Source organism: Rhamphochromis longiceps, linkage group LG15 (genome assembly GCF_057381845.1).
Source record: "Rhamphochromis longiceps isolate RC_006_pf linkage group LG15, R_longiceps_female_GT1.1, whole genome shotgun sequence".
Taxonomy (NCBI): Eukaryota; Metazoa; Chordata; class Actinopteri; order Cichliformes; family Cichlidae; genus Rhamphochromis; species Rhamphochromis longiceps.
Genome location: NC_140571.1, coordinates 18,909,372 through 18,927,133, shown reverse-complemented (window position 1 = coordinate 18,927,133; position 17,762 = coordinate 18,909,372). Strand labels below are relative to the sequence as shown.

The window sequence follows — 17,762 nt, the reverse complement described above, 5'->3', positions numbered from 1 at the left end:
GCTCTGTCCCCTGAAGCACATTTGTGGTTATTGAAGTAACTTCAGGTAATTTATACTGCACATCTGGAGGAGACAGTGCTCCAGTTAAGAGATCAATAAGTTGAGATCAACAACTCCTAAAACATTCACATAAAAAACAACACATGACCCAGATTTGTCCTTTTTTCTCACTTTATTCTTTTGCTGTTATTCTTGTGGTAAGAAACAAGCAGCCACTTACAGATTCAACACGTTCACTTCCCAACACAATGAGAATCTACAAACACGCACAGCCACTGAGCCGCCACAGCGCCTTCAGGGCAACAAAACCATCCAACAGTAAAACAACGCCGTCGTCGTAGGTAATTGTAGAAAAACAGCACCAGTTTGTGTGAAGCTGCGGTGATTGGAGGGAGCTTCACTCCTCCTCCTCACCTGTTCATGTGGTGCTCTTCATGCATGGGTGTCGGTGTGGCACAGGTGATTCACGTTGGCACATTTGAACAGGAATAGAAAAACAAACATCCTAAATATATAGAGTGCACGGACAACAAGACGTGATCATGTATAAATATAATACTGGTAGGCAGGAATGAGAGGATCAGTAGTGGTTTATCGTCAGCCTGTGCAGCTCAATCGTCCTGCTCTGTGGAGACTCACTGCTCTGGAAACATCTCGCTGTATGTTCCTACAGCTGGTCCACGACGTGCCTCTCAGTCTCAGCAACACTCTTTGATTTCTGCTCACTCTGAGGTCTCAGTTATTTGGTGTGTGTTCAGACTGCAGTGTGAAAAGTGTGCAAAGGCTCGTTAGTATGCACAGAAAATATTCAGTGAGCTGACACACAACATAATCCAAAATGTGCCCTTTACTTGTTTGCCTCAAAGAGTCACAACGGTAGCTTTTCTTGTACCTGACGTTTCTCACTAAGAAGCTGCCCTTACTATCATTTTTCCTGCTATTAACGTATCCTTTATTATTACTGTGTACTACAGGTCGTCTGTGCTGGAGCTCACGGTCTAATAAAAAGAGAAAGTCAGAGTCAGAGCCACAGAGAGCATCCTGCTGCTCTAACAGAGCCTTAAATGCTTGAAAATAGACTCAAGTTTGAGTCATGTTCAGACGCTGGTTTAATCATTTATTTGAACCTGCGACCCAGAGAGCAATAAGAGTCGCAGAAAGGCTGTAGGATGTACTGACGGACTCATGTTTACGGGACATAAATAGAGAGTAACTGCAGCTTTGTAAGTCAAGAGTCACGTCCTGGAGTAAATGAGTATTTTTAAGTTTTCTCCACACCTTCATGTTCTGTGTTTAACCCTCAAGCGACCGAGACGTTTCAGTGACTGAATCACCGGACTGGACTCGGCCACTATAAAAAAAACCTTTGAATAACCTGTATGATCAAGTCATGATCATATATTTTATTAAAGAGAGCTTTTTGTTAATAGTGGATCTATTTGTGTTTATCATGCCTCTACTGTTTCTGCCATGTATGAGATATTAGTTTACACCACAGGTTCACAGGGAGAAAAAAAGGGATGTTGGGTCAGATTCCCTGGGCAACTGGAGCCTTTCTGTGTGGTTTGCATGTTCTCCCTGTGCCTGTGTGGGCTTCCTCCCACAGTCAAAGACATGGATGTTACATTAATTGATGATTTTTAAATCAAAGCCTTTAATGTTAAAAAATATCATTATCCTCAGCGCACCCATTTCTGTAAAAAAAATAAATAAATAAAAAGTTGGAAGGAAACACTTTCATAATTAAAAAATACAACAAGGTCACACATAAATGACTCCACTCAGTCACTCGAAGGTTAAATAACATGTTTTTGTTCCCTTCATGCACTCTGTGAGCTCTACAGACACCCCTGAGATGCTGCTTTGTGTTTCTTTTTGTTGGATTTGTTTTTTACAGCTTACTTTTCAATTGTAACAAACTCAGAGTACTTCCAAGTCAAAAAACAGTACTTCTACCCAGAAATAAAACAAATATTTTGCCTTTTCATGAGGCTTCACTGGTTGAACAAATTTTACCTAAAATGGGACATCACGGTTCAGGTGAGTCTTTGTTGTATCTGACTCTAATGTCAGTGTTGTTACTATGGCAGAATACAATTCAAATAGACATACGGATAAAACAAACGATAGAGTATAAACTGGTTTTGTTATAGTACCTGTCATAGTAGGTGTCTCTAGAAAACACCTACCAAGCAGTGGACAGCCATAGACGTTTTCATGGCTAAATCAGGTCGGTCAGCCATGGCCTTTATAAAGGCTTCACTATGTAGTTGAGAATGTTACTTGCACTTGAATTCAACCTGATTTCAACCATTAAATATTTTTTCCCCACTGAGCATGACAGAAAACTAACATGTATTCAGGCATTAAGGCTAGAATCGAAAAGTGAAAGTATGCAAACTTGTTGTGAGATGAATGTGATCAGACAGCCACACAACAGGTAGATTAACTAGTATTACCGGATACCATTTCTGCGTATCTGCATGTAAATGGTGTTTCTGTTCCAGTGTGTTGCATGTTGATCTCATTAGTTATTGTTCACACATAGTTAGATGGCACTGTGCTGCAGCAGTTAGTAAGAAGGGTATAGATCTGAATCTGCTGCTCACTGGAGGATTTCTAAGGAAGTTATGAGGAGGAAAATTCTTCTTTTCTGGGTGAGGACTCCTGTCACATGTTATGTCACAGCAGGTACAACTAAAAGACTAAATATAGACCCATACTTTGACTCTGTGTGCACTTTAAGACAATCTACCCTGTGCTCTGTCCCCTGAAGCACATTTGTGGATACTGAAGTACCTTCAGGTCCATTTATGGCAGTCCACCACAGTGGTAATTTATACTCCAGATAGTGCTCCAAATAAGAAAACAATCAGTACAAACATACCATCTTCCCAATGATGAGAATCAGTAAAAAATATAAAGTTGACACAGAAAGTAAGGAAATTTGTGTTTGTATGCTTATTCCGTTGTTGTAACAATGCTTCTTGGCAATAAATCTTATAACATTGGAAGGCCTGTTTATTTCCCCTTAAATGTTCCAGCATTTGTTAGAAAAATACATTTGTGGGTTGAGCAGCAGAGTTGAGTATGTGGGTTGGGCCCATGATGGGGTTTTTTTTTGTTTGCTTTTTAAATAAAGTTTAGTCCTTTCTCTTTTATCTATTAAAGCGGGTCCTCCTGTTGTTTGTTTGAATAAAAAGGTATAGAAAAGAGTTTATTACAGTCATTTTGTAAATTTATATGGGGCTGTCATAATGTCAGAATTTCACGCAATGATTATTAAGACCAAAAGAAGTAAAAGAAACTGTCACGGTTTGGCATGGCAAACCGTGGGGGGTGTGGGGAAGGAGGACCCAGGCGCGGTGCTCTATGTACAAGCAGTGCGTTTATTTACAGTGATGGAACAAAACAACAATAAATCCCCGTGCTTTCCCTGACTCCCGTGTCGTGTCTCTCCGTGACCAGTCCGTGTCTCAGTGCTCTCCGCTCCCGTGTCTCAGCACTCCTCGTGCTGGCTGCTGTCTGGCGCTCCACACTTCTCCTGGGGACACAATAGACGCAGCCGTCAGGACACATATAACCGCGGGCATACACACACTAACTCAGCTCAACAGGATGACTAACATGGAGTCTCACGGAATGATCCCGCGTCGGTGGGAGCTCCAAGACTCTCTTAAGTAGCTCCCCCGACGAGGCCTGATCAGCAGCAGGTGCGTGGCTTCGGGTGTGGCCAGTCTCCTAGCAGGGCCACACCCACCAGGCCTGAAGGCTCCTATAAACGAGTGCTCAGACACACAGCCACCCACACACACATGTGTACAAGCATAGAGAAAAAGGGGGAGCAACACCAAAAATACATAAGTAACATAAGTCTATAACTGCTCAGGGATCCTGGGTCGCCTGACAAAAACAAAACAAAACACAGTATAATAATGTTACTAACACTAAAGTCATCTTTGTTTTTCTGTTTTGGCAAATGACAAAAGTAGTTATGGTAAAGATGTACACTCTGAAAAGAGTCATATTTAAACATCAACATACAAAATTCAATACACTCTCATTACACCTGTGTTAAACTTCATACATCTGCAAAAGCACAAAGGTGTGCTCATATATGCAAAAGCTCAGATGAAATAGTTTAAAACTGCATATATTTTCACACAGGAACAGTTTTTGTGCTTTTCTGACTTTAATAATTTGCACATTTTTCAAAAGCACCCAGTGAGCCTGACCGGATCCTCTGGCTTTGGCCCATGAACTACATGTTTTATAAAGACGCTCCTGTTCTGTACAGTATGTGCTCATTTCTTGTACTTATGTAACTATGTACTTATCTGTTTTTAAATCACGTCTTAAAACATATTTATTTACCTTGGCATTTAGCACAGCAGGACTTGTTGATGTCTCTTAATATGTTTCTTATTAATTATATTATTTTTAATTTTAAGATATTTTATATGTAATTTAAACTGTTTCCTCTCTGTTTTATATTTGTAGCACTTTGGTCAACATTGTTGGATGTAAAGTGCGTTATAAATAAAGATGCTATGCTATGCTATGCTATGTATACATGTAGGCTACGGTCCTGTATCCCTGAAATCTCAGGAATGAAATTTCTTTCTTTCTATTGTACTTGTGAATTAATTTACACAACTCTGACCTAAATCATTCACATAAAAAACAACACATGACCCAGATTTGTCCTTTTTTCTCACTTTATTCTTTTGCTGTTATTCTTGTGGTAAGAAACAAGCAGCCACTTACAGATTCAACACGTTCACTTCCCAACACAATGAGAATCTACAAACACGCACAGCCACTGAGCCGCCACAGCGCCTTCAGGACAACAAAACCATCCAACAGTAAAACAACGCCGTCGTCGTAGGTAATTGTAGAAAAACAGCACCAGTTTGTGTGAAGCTGCGGTGATCGGGGGGAGCTTCACTCCTCCTCCTCACCTGTTCATGTGGTGCTCTTCATGCATGGGTGTCGGTGTGGCACAGGTGATTCACGTTGGCACATTTGAACAGGAATAGAAAAACAAACATCCTAAATATATAGAGTGCACGGACAACAAGACGTGATCATGTATAAATATAATACTGGTAGGCAGGAATGAGAGGATCAGTAGTGGTTTATCGTCAGCCTGTGCAGCTCAATCGTCCTGCTCTGTGGAGACTCACTGCTCTGGAAACATCTCGCTGTATGTTCCTACAGCTGGTCCACGACGTGCCTCTCAGTCTCAGCAACACTCTTTGATTTCTGCTCACTCTGAGGTCTCAGTTATTTGGTGTGTGTTCAGACTGCAGTGTGAAAAGTGTGCAAAGGCTCGTTAGTATGCACAGAAAATATTCAGTGAGCTGACACACAACATAATCCAAAATGTGCCCTTTACTTGTTTGCCTCAAAGAGTCACAACGGTAGCTTTTCTTGTACCTGACGTTTCTCACTAAGAAGCTGCCCTTACTATCATTTTTCCTGCTATTAACGTATCCTTTATTATTACTGTGTACTACAGAGCGTCTGTGCTGGAGCTCACGGTCTAATAAAAAGAGAAAGTCAGAGTCAGAGCCACAGAGAGCATCCTGCTGCTCTAACAGAGCCTTAAATGCTTGAAAATAGACTCAAGTTTGAGTCATGTTCAGACGCTGGTTTAATCATTTATTTGAACCTGCGACCCAGAGAGCAATAAGAGTCGCAGAAAGGCTGTAGGATGTACTGACGGACTCATGTTTACGGGACATAATTAAAGAGTAACTGCAGCTTTGTAAGTCAAGAGTCACGTCCTGGAGTAAATGAGTATTTTTAAGTTTTCTCCACACCTTCATGTTCTGTGTTTAACCCTCAAGCGACCGAGACGTTTCAGTGACTGAATCACCGGACTGGACTCGGCCACTATTAAAAAAACCTTTGAATAACCTGTATGATCAAGTCATGATCATATATTTTATTAAAGAGAGCTTTTTGTTAATAGTGGATCTATTTGTGTTTATCATGCCTCTACTGTTTCTGCCATGTATGAGATATTACTTTACATCACAGGTTCACAGGGAGAAAAAAAGGGATGTTGGGTCAGATTCCCTGGGCAGCTGGAGCCTTTCTGTGTGGTTTGCATGTTCTCCCTGTGCCTGTGTGGGCTTCCTCCCACAGTCAAAGACATGGATGTTACATTAATTGATGATTTTTAAATCAAAGCCTTTAATGTTAAAAAATATCATTATCCTCAGCGCACCCATTTCTGTAAAATAAATAAATAAATAAAAAGTTGGAAGGAAACACTTTCATAATTAAAAAATACAACAAGGTCACACATAAATGACTCCACTCAGTCACTCGAAGGTTAAATAACATGTTTTTGTTCCCTTCATGCACTCTGTGAGCTCTACAGACACCCCTGAGACGAGGACAGTGGACCAGGTTTGGGGCCAAAGTTATAATCCCAGCTAAGCTCACAGGCTGAGTTCTTCAATAACTGCGGGTGAGGTGGGAATGTTTCTGGGACATGTGACCGAGTCAGAGGCAGTGAGAGCGCGGGGATGTTCAGAGAGTGTATCTTTACGAGGACACGGTGTTTGAAGCAGTTGGATTTCATCACCACATGGCGCAGTTCATCAAAAACAAAAACACTGTTTGAGGAACCCACGATGCAGCGGGACGCCGAGTGGGCGGTGTAACCACAAACAGGACCCACACACATCTTCACATGAGTCTACAGCTATGGTGTCTACAGTGTACGTCTGTGTGTGTGTGTGTGTGTGTGTGTGTGTGTGTGTGTGTGTGTGTGTGTGTGTGTGTGTGTGTGTGTGTGCATGTGTGTGAGAGACGGGGGTGTAATAGATACAGTTTTAAATAATTCGGTCGACATCACTTCAGTTCTAACCATCAAAAACTGTACTGGTTTTGACATTTCACAGTTTACGATACAGGCAGGGTGATAATGAGCGGACTTTATCAGAGTTAGTATGATCAGCTCGATTTTGGCAGAACAATTTAAATCCAGAGACAGCCCTTCGATCAGAGCAGTCGCTCCAATTAAGACACAGATTAGAATCTCTGATCATCGGCGTTTCGTCACCAATCACAGACGCGTGCTTGAAATTTTTTTGCCATCTTTACTTTTTATCCTGTGATTGAAAATCAGTGCAGTTTTTCTGGTTGTTCAGAAATGTACAAAAAAACGGCGGCTCGGACGGATGAAGCTCCAACACCAGCGGTTACCAGATACCACTGGAGCGGCCGCCGGGAGGGGCCAGGATCCGAGCCGAGGACCTCTTCGGGATGTGGTCGTCGACCTGAGACCCTGAAAGGAAAAACACGTACGGACTATTAAATTTGATCGAGGACTTCGGTGTAACGTCACCATAATCAAGGACGATTTTATTAGAGCTCACCTGAGAGGCTGAAAGAGGACTCGTGAAGGTCTCGGATTCCGGAGTGCACTCGACCGCAGGCTTTGTTGGGCGTCTCTCCATCTATGGGGCCCAAACCGAGTTCCTTCTTCATGGTGTTCGCAACCTTGGCCACATCACCAGAGTACGGATCCCTGTCCACCCCTTTGTAAGCCTGAGTCTGAAACACGATGAGGTGAGAGGTAAGATTAGGATGTTTAGCCATTTTAAATAATAACAGCCAGTTGAGCTGCTGCTGTAAGATTGATACGGATTATTATTTGTTACATGTAAGTAACCAAGTTAAATTCCACTGAAGAAACACAAAATTAAAACAAGGTGTGAAAAAACTGGAATTAAAATAAAAGCTAGACTAGAAAAAATAAAAAGATCTTGTGCACTCACAAAAATCATTAAAATGAAATAAAAACAAAAACTAAAAGGCACAAGTACTTTTATTTGTACTAAAACATGTGTCCTGAAACTATAAATGAACATACTCACTCTGTAAACTACCTGAAACTGAACTGAACTGTAAATATAAGTTCTTATAAAAACAGTTTCTGTACTTTTGTGACGAGTTTTTTAAATAAATTGAGATAAAAAGGTCTAAAAGCAAACAGAGTAGAGAGGCTGGGATGGGGGGCTTTCACAGACAGGGGCAGCAGCAGGAAAACACACTGCTGGCTTCCACAGGGAGCATTAAATCCTTTATATGGGCTGTCAGATCGGTGGAGTCAGTCACATCATGATGGGAGTGTTTGTGGCAGGTTTGCTGTCAGCTGACACAGCAGAGCTCAGCCTGGATCTTGCTGTCCTGCCCTGGAGTTTTAATTATCAGTGGAAACACTCACAACACACAGAGGCAGGTTTGGAATCAGTGTTAATAAAGTGATGACAGTGAACGCACCTTTTCCCTCTGCACCATCTTCTTGTAGAGGTAGTCGGGGAAAGTGCGCTGCGGGTAGAACTTTCCGGACCCCTCGGCGCACATGAACACGCCGTTCTCACACACCAAACGCCCCCGGCTGATGGTGACCAGAGGGACGCCGTGGCAACGCATCCCTTCGTACAGGTTGAAGTCTCCGCCCTGCACCTGAGTGCTCACAGAGATTGTCCTGCACACACACACACACAGAAAGTGATGGATGTGTGTCCCTATGCTTCGGGCTGAGTCCAGTAATAAAGGTGATTTCTGTTTATTTACAGCTGTGTACCTTGTTGCATCTGGATCCCAGACCACCACGTCAGCGTCAGCCCCGGGGATGATGCGGCCTTTGCGCGGGTACAGGTTGTAGATCTTTGCAGCGTTGGAGCTCGTCACCGCCACAAAACGATTCTCATCCATTTTCCCTGTAACCTTAAAAATACAGAAAGCCCATCCGATCATACAAAACGTCTTTATTTCTGTCGCTACTGTGGTAGACCATGATGTCATTCAGCTGCTTCCCCAGAGAGAATCTCATCCCAGTATTGGACAAACTCCAACTCCAGGTCTTGGATGGTGCTCTGGAGATCAGCTGAGAGCTGCATGGCCACTCTAGCTAGAGCAGAAGATCTATTTCATGTGCTGGTAAAGTGGTCTTTCTCATAGAGGCTTCAGAGCAGAACATGGACATCCATCACCAGCTGCAGTTCAAGATGGCGTAGTATGAGTTCATTCACTGGAGAAATACTTAATTTTTATTGCAAATAGCTGGAAATAAAACTGAGCAATCTCTCAGACTGTTGAGTTTGTGGAGTAGAGGAAATATCTTGGCACAGTAACTGATACAAGCTTTGAGCCTCATGTGGATGCTAATGGTAGAAGATATCGCCAGTGCTTGTCATATTATGATAAGCTTCAAACTTTTCATTAAGTTTTATAAACAGAAACAAAACTTAATGAGTAAGTTTTATTTCTGTTTAACTGCAGAAAACTAAGACTTACCAACATGGTGTCAAAACAGAACTTCCACATCCACTGGTTGTGGATGATAAATTGTGTGGTTCATGGCTGATCTCAGGTTTTTATGTGTGCGTTTGACGTGTGTACGTACCACTCCTCTCTCCCAAATGACGCTCATCCTGTCCTGGACTCCAGGCACTCCATGAGGGATCTTGGTGAAGTCCTCTTTGCCCAAAGCTCTCTGCTTGGTGCTGAACGGACGGTGCTCTGATGCCACCACGCTCAGATTGTCACTGAAACAGGAAACAGGATATCCACGTTTAGTTTAGAGGAGCGTTTTTATCCACGGCACCTTTGCCGGTCACTGAGCTGCTGTTGCGATCAGTTTACTCGAAGCAGTACAGCATGCTGATGTGAGTGCAGCACACATACTTGCCCAGCAGGCCCATGAGGTAGCTGGGTGTGTTTGGGTCGAGGCGGAGTGGAGGGATGATGACATGGGCGGCGGCATGAGCCCAATCCTGGTGGTAATACTGCATCCCATTCAACACTGCGTGAGCAACTGTAGTCTCCCCGTGGACCACCTTACCTGAAATTATAAAAAGTGAAGAAAAGTCAGCTTTCATCCTCTCCATCGTCACGGTGACTGTTAGTTTGTCTTCATCGGGCAGTAAGCTCACCCTGCATCTTAGCAGCAGCGATCATATCACCAGCAGACATACTGGACACATTTACCAGGTAGATTGGGCAGCGAGCCTGTGGTCACACAAAAGATTTTAATCAGTCCTTTAATTACTTATCAATAACTGCACACAGACTGGATAATAAAATGTTTTTACCCTGTTGGCGATGGTGATGGCTCTGTGAGTGGCCTCAGACTCCAGCTGCAGACAAGAAGACAGAGTAAAATCACAAAATAACAACTTTAATAAGTAAACATTTTAATATTTATTGCAAATATCTTACAAAAAAAAGTTCAAGGCCACAATGATTACTTGGTTTTGTTTTACATTTATAGGAAAGATCCCTAAATATTTCTACTGAATATTCAAAATTAGGTTTTATCAGCATTTTAAGGGAACATCAAGGAAAAAAGTTTTATTTTCCACTGTTATGTTTTAGATCAGTGCTTTTTCACACATCAGACTAGAAAGAGTTTTTACTACAAGCCACATTCACATAGTCCCACATTAGTCTAATATCACGCCCGCTCACACTCTAATGGATGTGTTGGGCGTAAGTCCAAGTGTTCAGTGCCACTGTAGACTGCAGGAGCAGATTGATCCTCTGACCTTTAGATTAGGATACGACCGCTACCTCCTGAAACCCCCCACCCCTCTGTCCACTGCATATTTACCTCCTCTGGTCGACTGATCTCTATTCCCTCCGGCCCACTGATGCCCAAATCCAGAGCCTCTTTGGCACCCTAACAACACAAACACATTCATTTTAAAACGGGTTTGTGATTTCACTTCGACGTCAAAGGAAAAGAAAATTTGTCTTTGCACCTCGGCCACCAGCTCTCCGTTTTCAGCGTGGACTCGGGCAATGGCACCGATGTCCTTACAGGTCTGCAGAGTCTGGTAGAGCTCTGAATCCCGCAGCATCATCATGTCTTTGTAGGCCATGAACATCTGGAAGGAGTTCACTCCATGTTCCCTCACCAGGGTCTCCATCTCATTACGCACCTAAGGACGATTCAGAGGTCTCAGGGTCAGCAGTCATGTTTCTGGATTACAGTTCAGTGCTTGCAAAGCTTCAGCTTATATATGTAAAGGCAGTTAGTGCATCGGGCATTGGGAATGTGGGCATGGAGTGAAAGAGAAACTGTGTGTGTGTGTTTGTTTTGTGGGGCATGAAATGAGCTTGGAAACCTGCCACAATGAGATCACACTGCCTTTACACTGGTGACTATAACAGCCCCGCTGAGAAGAATCCATTTCATTCATTCAAACAGCAGTAAAAGGAAACTAGACAGTTTAGTGTTTAAAATGCTGAACTGTGCTGCGGTGAATGGGCCATAAAGGTCACGTCATAGTCGTGATGGAGTATTGATGAAAGGAGCAAAACTACTTCCTTCCATAATGATTAATCTACTTTTACAGCTCATGACAGTTTGAGTATTTTTTATCATTATCATTATTATTCTCTCCTGTTATTGTTTCTCTCTGCAGTGTTTCCTTGTCTGTGGACCCGGCCTCTGTGTCTTTGTTTCCTTTTCTCTGACACCTTGTTTAGTGTTAATCAGGATTTATACATTTGGGTTAATTTATGCTGTAGATCATCCACTGTATGGTAAAGCCCTCTGAAAAAGCTATGCTGTAACATCACTTCCACTAGAACTGCAACCACACATCGTGCTGATGCAGCGTTTTAGTGACTAGCTCAATTTCTCCTACATATTTTCAGCTACCTCTGTCATCATTGTCCAAATCAATTCAAAGAGAGAAACCTTCTGCCAACTATTCTTTGGGTGATGATGGTGTTGGACACTAGGATAGACTACCATGCAGACTCGACATAGATTCAAAATATAAATAAGTATAAATAAAAGTATAAATTAAGACTTCATGTCCTTGTTTTACTTTGATAGTCAGCTTTCTCTCTTGTGTTGTGTTAGTTTGATTTTCTTTTCTTTTGCCCTCCTTTATTATTATCTGCCCCGCCCTGCTTGTTTTCACTGGTGTTCAGCTTTGTTTTTGTGTAATTAGTCCCCTGTCTTATCTGTCTTTAAGTTTGTCTTTGTTGGAAGGTCTGCCCAGGCTCACTTTCTCTGCCCAAGCTCTGTTGGGTTATTGTTTCGTGGGTATTTTTAGCCAGATACTGGCTCGCCCTTGTTTTTCTGCCTTTGTGTCCTCTCTCTTTACCACACACACCCTGAAATGTGTTAAGAAACATTGTGTTGACATTTTTTAAACAAGAATGACTACCAGTCAAAGCTTTCTGCTGGACAGGTGTTGTATTAAACCTCATTCTGGCATGAAACGTTTAACAATATGCAATGAGATTGGGCACATGCACAAAGTCAGCAGATGATGTAGGACAGACATTAAAGCCAAAGGCTGAATGAGGCACCTTGACTCATATAATCTGCCTAATGTGCCCACTGAGCACGTGTGTTAACCCAGTTCTTGTGCGGGTTTAATCTAGGTCATTACACATTTCACCCACAAACGGCTGGCTGCGTTATTATTCATTCAACGATGATAAACGCCAGAAGAGCACAAAAATAAATAATGATATATGCTACCAACGTAATTCCAAGCACTTTGGTGGTACGTTTTTTAAATTTACCTTTGGTCCCCACCAGGTCAGCCCGACGTGCAGAGCGTAGTCGCAGCACGCCTTGGCATCGGCCAGAGCCCTGCACTTCTCGTAGGCGTCCAGCAGGGAGCAGTGTTGTTCAGGCAGAACCAGAGCCATCACCATGGTGGTACCACCCATCAGAGCCGCCTGGGTGAGGTAAGAGGGTGACCAGGGGTGACAGAGAGAGGGGCAGAATAAGAGAAAAGAAAGACTGATTAGAAAGAGGACAATAACACCAATGTCCAGCACAGACTCTGTTTGTCTGGTGACAATAGTCCTTCCTTATCAACTGTTCATCATATGCTCTGCTCTTTATTGATTGCACTGACTCTCTTGTAGCCACTGCTTCATTTTCCTTTCCGTGTTGTTCTCAGTCTAAATGCCCTTATTTAGTGCTGTAATCACTGGTTTGTCCTCTCTATAGAAATATCTCAGCCTGACACAGAAAGAGAGATAAGGCTTTTTTCCTTCCAAGAGTGTGACAACATTGGTTTCATTAAGTTTTGACAAAAGGCTTCACATTAGTGTAGCTATACGTGTGAACGTCTTAATACTTCACAACCTCAAAAACTAAAATCGTAAGCTTTCTGAATATGGCTCCTGCTGCTAAATGTGGCTCCTTCACTTCTACTCCACAGGAAACAGAGAACTGGAGAAGATGAGAGATGAAATTACTAATGAAGGAGAGGAGTGGGCGAGAGGAAGCAAAGTTACAGAGGGGGAAAGAGAGGATGAGGAAACAACGATAGACTAGAAGAAGTGAAGGAAGCTGTGTGCAGTGACTCATCTTCCTCGCTACAATGGTGAATGCACTTTTGTGTAACCATGACAACAGATACTGCTCAGCCATGCCTGTCGCACGTCCCCACCCTCTTCCTCCTCCTGTCCTCCTCTCTCCATCCAAAATTGCGCAAACATTCACCCATCCAATATCCTCTAACAGGAATATCACACCGAGGCATGATGGGAGAACGTCTGTAATCGCATATAAAAGAGGAAATGAAGAGGTGGGGTGTGAAACAGCTGTAATCTGCTCTTTAGTCATCATCGACAATCAAAGTGACGTTAAACCGCCATCATTTTTGCAGCCTAACCTCAATAAAATGTGACTACATGAGAACGTTTCTGTGACAGTGTGGAGCCGTTGCCTCGGGCTCCAGACGTGTCTCACAGACGGGGGGCGGGGTCACCTGCTTGTGAGCGTAAGCTCAGTCGGCCAGTAAGCTATCAGATTTCTCATTACCATAGAAACCAGTCTGAGTGATGTGCAATGTCAGCATCGAAGGTCTCAGCATATGTGTGCATGAAGAGTGTATGTCATTGATCACTGTCACTACATGTAACTGTGTGCATGTGTGCGTGTGAGAGAGAAAGCGGGGGGCACAGATGCACAGCTGGGGATTGTGGGATTTAGGCTGTCTGTCTGCTTGGCCTCAATTAAGATTTACTGCTGGCCCCCTTCTTTAAAAAATCCCAGAGGGCAGAGTGGAGAAAACAAGCGAGCAAACAGGAGGTAAAGGGAAAAAGAAATCCCTGATCACTGCATCTTTACCGATCCATGTTACGCACACGACAGTATGAGCTAACATTGCTATAATCAGTGTGAACTGATTCAGGGGCAGTTTGAGACTTTTCTGTCAAACTGGAATAAAGGAGCTGTCTGAGAGCTGAGATGTTTTTCACGCTGTTTTCAAGCAACATTTGCAACTACAAACACTTGAAACAACATCCAATTTTAGCTTGTTCTAAATTACAAACCTGCTGTGGAGACTCAAGAAGCACAGCATCACTCGCTCACTGCAGACAGCACAGAGCATATCTGCTGGCAACAGCAACAATACCAGCCAGGTGCATGTTTAAGCCCAGGATAGTTGTGCATCCTTTTGCAAGCTTTCAGATATTTCACAACAAAATGAGTCATCCCTCCAGTGACATCATTACACAGGCTTTGTGAATGTGTCCACATAACTTTATGGCATTATGGACAATGCCAGGCATCCTCTGCACACGGCCATTAACAACCAGAAGAGTCTGTTCAGTGACAGGTTGCTTCTCCCCAAGACAAGAACTAACAGACTTAAAAACTCCTTTGTCCCACACGCCATCAGACTGTTTAACTCCTCTCTGGAGGGGAGAGGGAGGGGAAACAGGAGGACAAAGGAGGGGGGAACAACTAAGCTGTAGTGCCTCTTCACCTCACTGTGCAATACCTTTTGTGCAATACTTTTGTAAATAGTCAACAGTGCAATAGACTCAATACTTGAAATGTGCAATTCACTTGTATTTTTATTTTTTATTCCTATTTATTCTATTTATCCCCTTCGTATATTTTATTTATATTGTCTCTGTATTTATATATATGTGTGTGTGTGTGTGTGTATATATATAATATTCTGTAACTCTGTAACTTCTGTCGGTGCTGTGCTTTTTTGGAAATCGAATTTCCCAGAGGAACCCACCCGAGGGATTAATAAAGTTCTATCTTATCTTATCTTAACTTAAGTAGAAGATTTGTAGATTATAAATTCCTAAAGATACCAGAATATCAGGTCAAATCAACACACAGTGCGCACTGATTATTTAACATCTGATTAAGAGCAGTGATATAAGCATGTGGATCGTTTTTCAACTCTTTAATTTAAACATACCAAAACATAAACAGTGATGGAGAAAGACAGTGTGTTCAGCCAACCAACATCGTTTAATCTTAGTGGATTTGACCTAAAAGCTCTTTTTGTCAACCCAACATACTGACACATAAACCACAAGCGGTGCGTAATATGAATCTCCTGCTCCATTAAAGACCCCAAACCCCTACTGTGAAGATAATCCCCTGCATAGAAAGTAAAAGAGATGGCGAGAGGGCGGCAGGCATGAAGGAAGGAGTAAAAGAAGTTGAAACCCAGTAGAAGAACATCTATAGACTAATAAAGATCAATAACAATACTTTTGGGATTTTAAACTGCAAAGCTGGATTATTTTAACAGATCACCAAGAGAAAGTTACATCTAATAATAACAGTTCAAATGTTTTTATTAACAGTTGATTCATTCTGAAACCACACCGAACACAATCATTTAAAAATAGCATTAGTTGTGAAGATTTTAATGTACAAAAGAAAGAGTTAACTTTTCCTCCAAGAAGAACCAACGAGCACACAGAAATCCTGTCACATGAGTGCCTGAAGCTTCCTTTACATATGAAAGCGACTGTGAGGGGGTGAGAGTGTGTCAGACTCTGGGAGAGGCTATCAGTGTGAGACAGATTACTGCTCCAGCCCTCTGATCAGCCTCTATCAGCTCCACTCGTACTTCTTATTACAGCCGAGCACCTCACCTTCTTCCACTACCCTCCTCCTTCTCTTCATTGCTACAGTTCAGCCTGCTGAGACGTTTAAATGATCTCAGCCAGGCCTGCTGTGACAGATACAGCTCAGGCAACATTTCAGGCTTTATGTAGAAAAAAAAAAACAGATCTGCTTAGCTGGATGTGATTGATCAGTGTTACACTGTAAAGACTGACTGTGGATAACAGTGAGAGCAGATCACACACTTTATTCTGTTAGTATTTAATAACAGAGACACAGCTGTGCTTTTCGATTGTAGTTTATATCGTCTGGAAGTCTTTTTTAACTGTTCAAATCCGTCACCTGTCAGGCAGTGTGATGCCCCTGAGGCCGAAACCTTTTTATTTTAACTTTAAAGAGTTCACGGTTTTTAATATTGCATCTACATATGTGGGGCAGTGGTCAGCATCGCCCCCTGCTGGTCATCATTGGCTTCCCTTTACAGACCTTACAGATCTTTTATATACAGTCCATGGCAGACACAGAAAGAAGGTTCTGATGATGGACTGGCTACATGTCTGGTGACCTTCACCTGGATAAGCAGCTAAGAATGGCTGAAAAGACTTCAGCATGATGTCAAAGAAGCTAAAACATCAGTTCCAGATCATTCCTATCCGGGCAGCACGTTCTTCCTCTTGACCTTCCACCATTACAGCGTGTTATATAAATCGGGGTGAAGCAGAGGAACAGGAGGAGGCACCAGAGGAGGAAGGAAGTAAAGCAGAAGAGGGAGCAGACAGTTACAAAACAGAGGGAGAGAGGGATGCAGAGGGGGGAAATAGTTTAGGGGTTCATCACAATTACACGAGCAGTTGCTGCGGTAACACAGTCACCATAGGAACCACACAATACTACCACGGTCATGTGTGCACATACTCTCTCACACACACAGAAATTTCCATGCTAAGAGTGCGGGTTAGTTGTCATGGCAGCGAGGGCAGCGGTGGGGGCTGGGGGAGAACTGGCACCAGTTTGTCACCAGTCTTCAGCCTCATTTCTCTCCTCTTACAGCACAGCAAAGTCACCGCCGCTATTTTATGATGTGCACCATAATTTCCAAACATGCCGGCAAGGCTGCGAGGAGAAAAGATACTAAAAGTGCTGCTGACGATCTCCCCCAGACAATCACTTGCTCGTCAGCAGCTACACTGAGCAGAAAGACCAGCTGGGCGGGCAGCGTGGACGGAATAGCATTAATATAAAACATTTTTAGGCCTCGTCCCCAAATACTGACACGGTGCCCCGCATTTTGATTGATTCTAATCGACACTGTGGGACAGACACTTTTCTGAAGTCTGTCTTTTATCTAATGGCAGTAAAAAAGGAAAAGAAAAGCTGTCATTGTGGGTCACCTGCAGGTTAACGTCACCACTTTTCCTGTACCTTTGCTACGCCTAACAGGGGAAATTTCAAAGCAACATGAAGAAAACTAGTTAAAATACCTGCTCCTTTAGCTCATTTAGCTTATTGTGTCCTTATTGTTCCTAAAGTCATAGAAGTGGTAATAATACATTAACAGCAATAATAGCAAATAACTAAACTGATATTTTTGGATGTATTTATTTGTTAGATTATATTTTAAGTTAGTGAAGGTGTCGATTCTCATGTTACATAAAAAAATAAATTGAGGAATAAACAGAAGTACCTGAAGTAGGGTGACTTGAACCTAAACTAAATATCACTAGAAGTTCATCTCTTCACATGTGAGACTCACAGTTGTGCAGCAATAATGTTAATAACTGATGCATAAAGCACGAGTGAGAAACAAAAAGACAAAGATAGAGCACGACCTTTCCCGTCACTAGACCACAGTTTTTAGTTTTGTCAAAAA

At 42.5% G+C, this 17,762-nt stretch overlaps 1 protein-coding gene across 1 annotated transcript in view; it reads right to left on the bottom strand.

The window, feature by feature from the left end:
- Positions 1-4,710: 4,710 nt before the first annotated feature.
- The window catches only part of LOC146652530 (dihydropyrimidinase-related protein 5-like), a 32,891-nt gene continuing 19,839 nt past the window's right edge, over positions 4,711-17,762 (bottom strand). The window contains exons 4-14 of the mRNA XM_085382189.1: positions 12,574-12,732; positions 10,788-10,967; positions 10,637-10,705; positions 10,119-10,163; positions 9,960-10,035; positions 9,712-9,868; positions 9,431-9,572; positions 8,609-8,751; positions 8,302-8,509; positions 7,395-7,572; positions 4,711-7,303 (exon numbers count right to left, since the gene is read on the bottom strand). Coding sequence (XP_085238315.1) covers positions 7,218-7,303; positions 7,395-7,572; positions 8,302-8,509; positions 8,609-8,751; positions 9,431-9,572; positions 9,712-9,868; positions 9,960-10,035; positions 10,119-10,163; positions 10,637-10,705; positions 10,788-10,967; positions 12,574-12,732 — 1,443 coding nt within the window. The 3' untranslated portion in view covers positions 4,711-7,217. The remainder of the gene's footprint in view (positions 7,304-7,394; positions 7,573-8,301; positions 8,510-8,608; positions 8,752-9,430; positions 9,573-9,711; positions 9,869-9,959; positions 10,036-10,118; positions 10,164-10,636; positions 10,706-10,787; positions 10,968-12,573; positions 12,733-17,762) is intronic.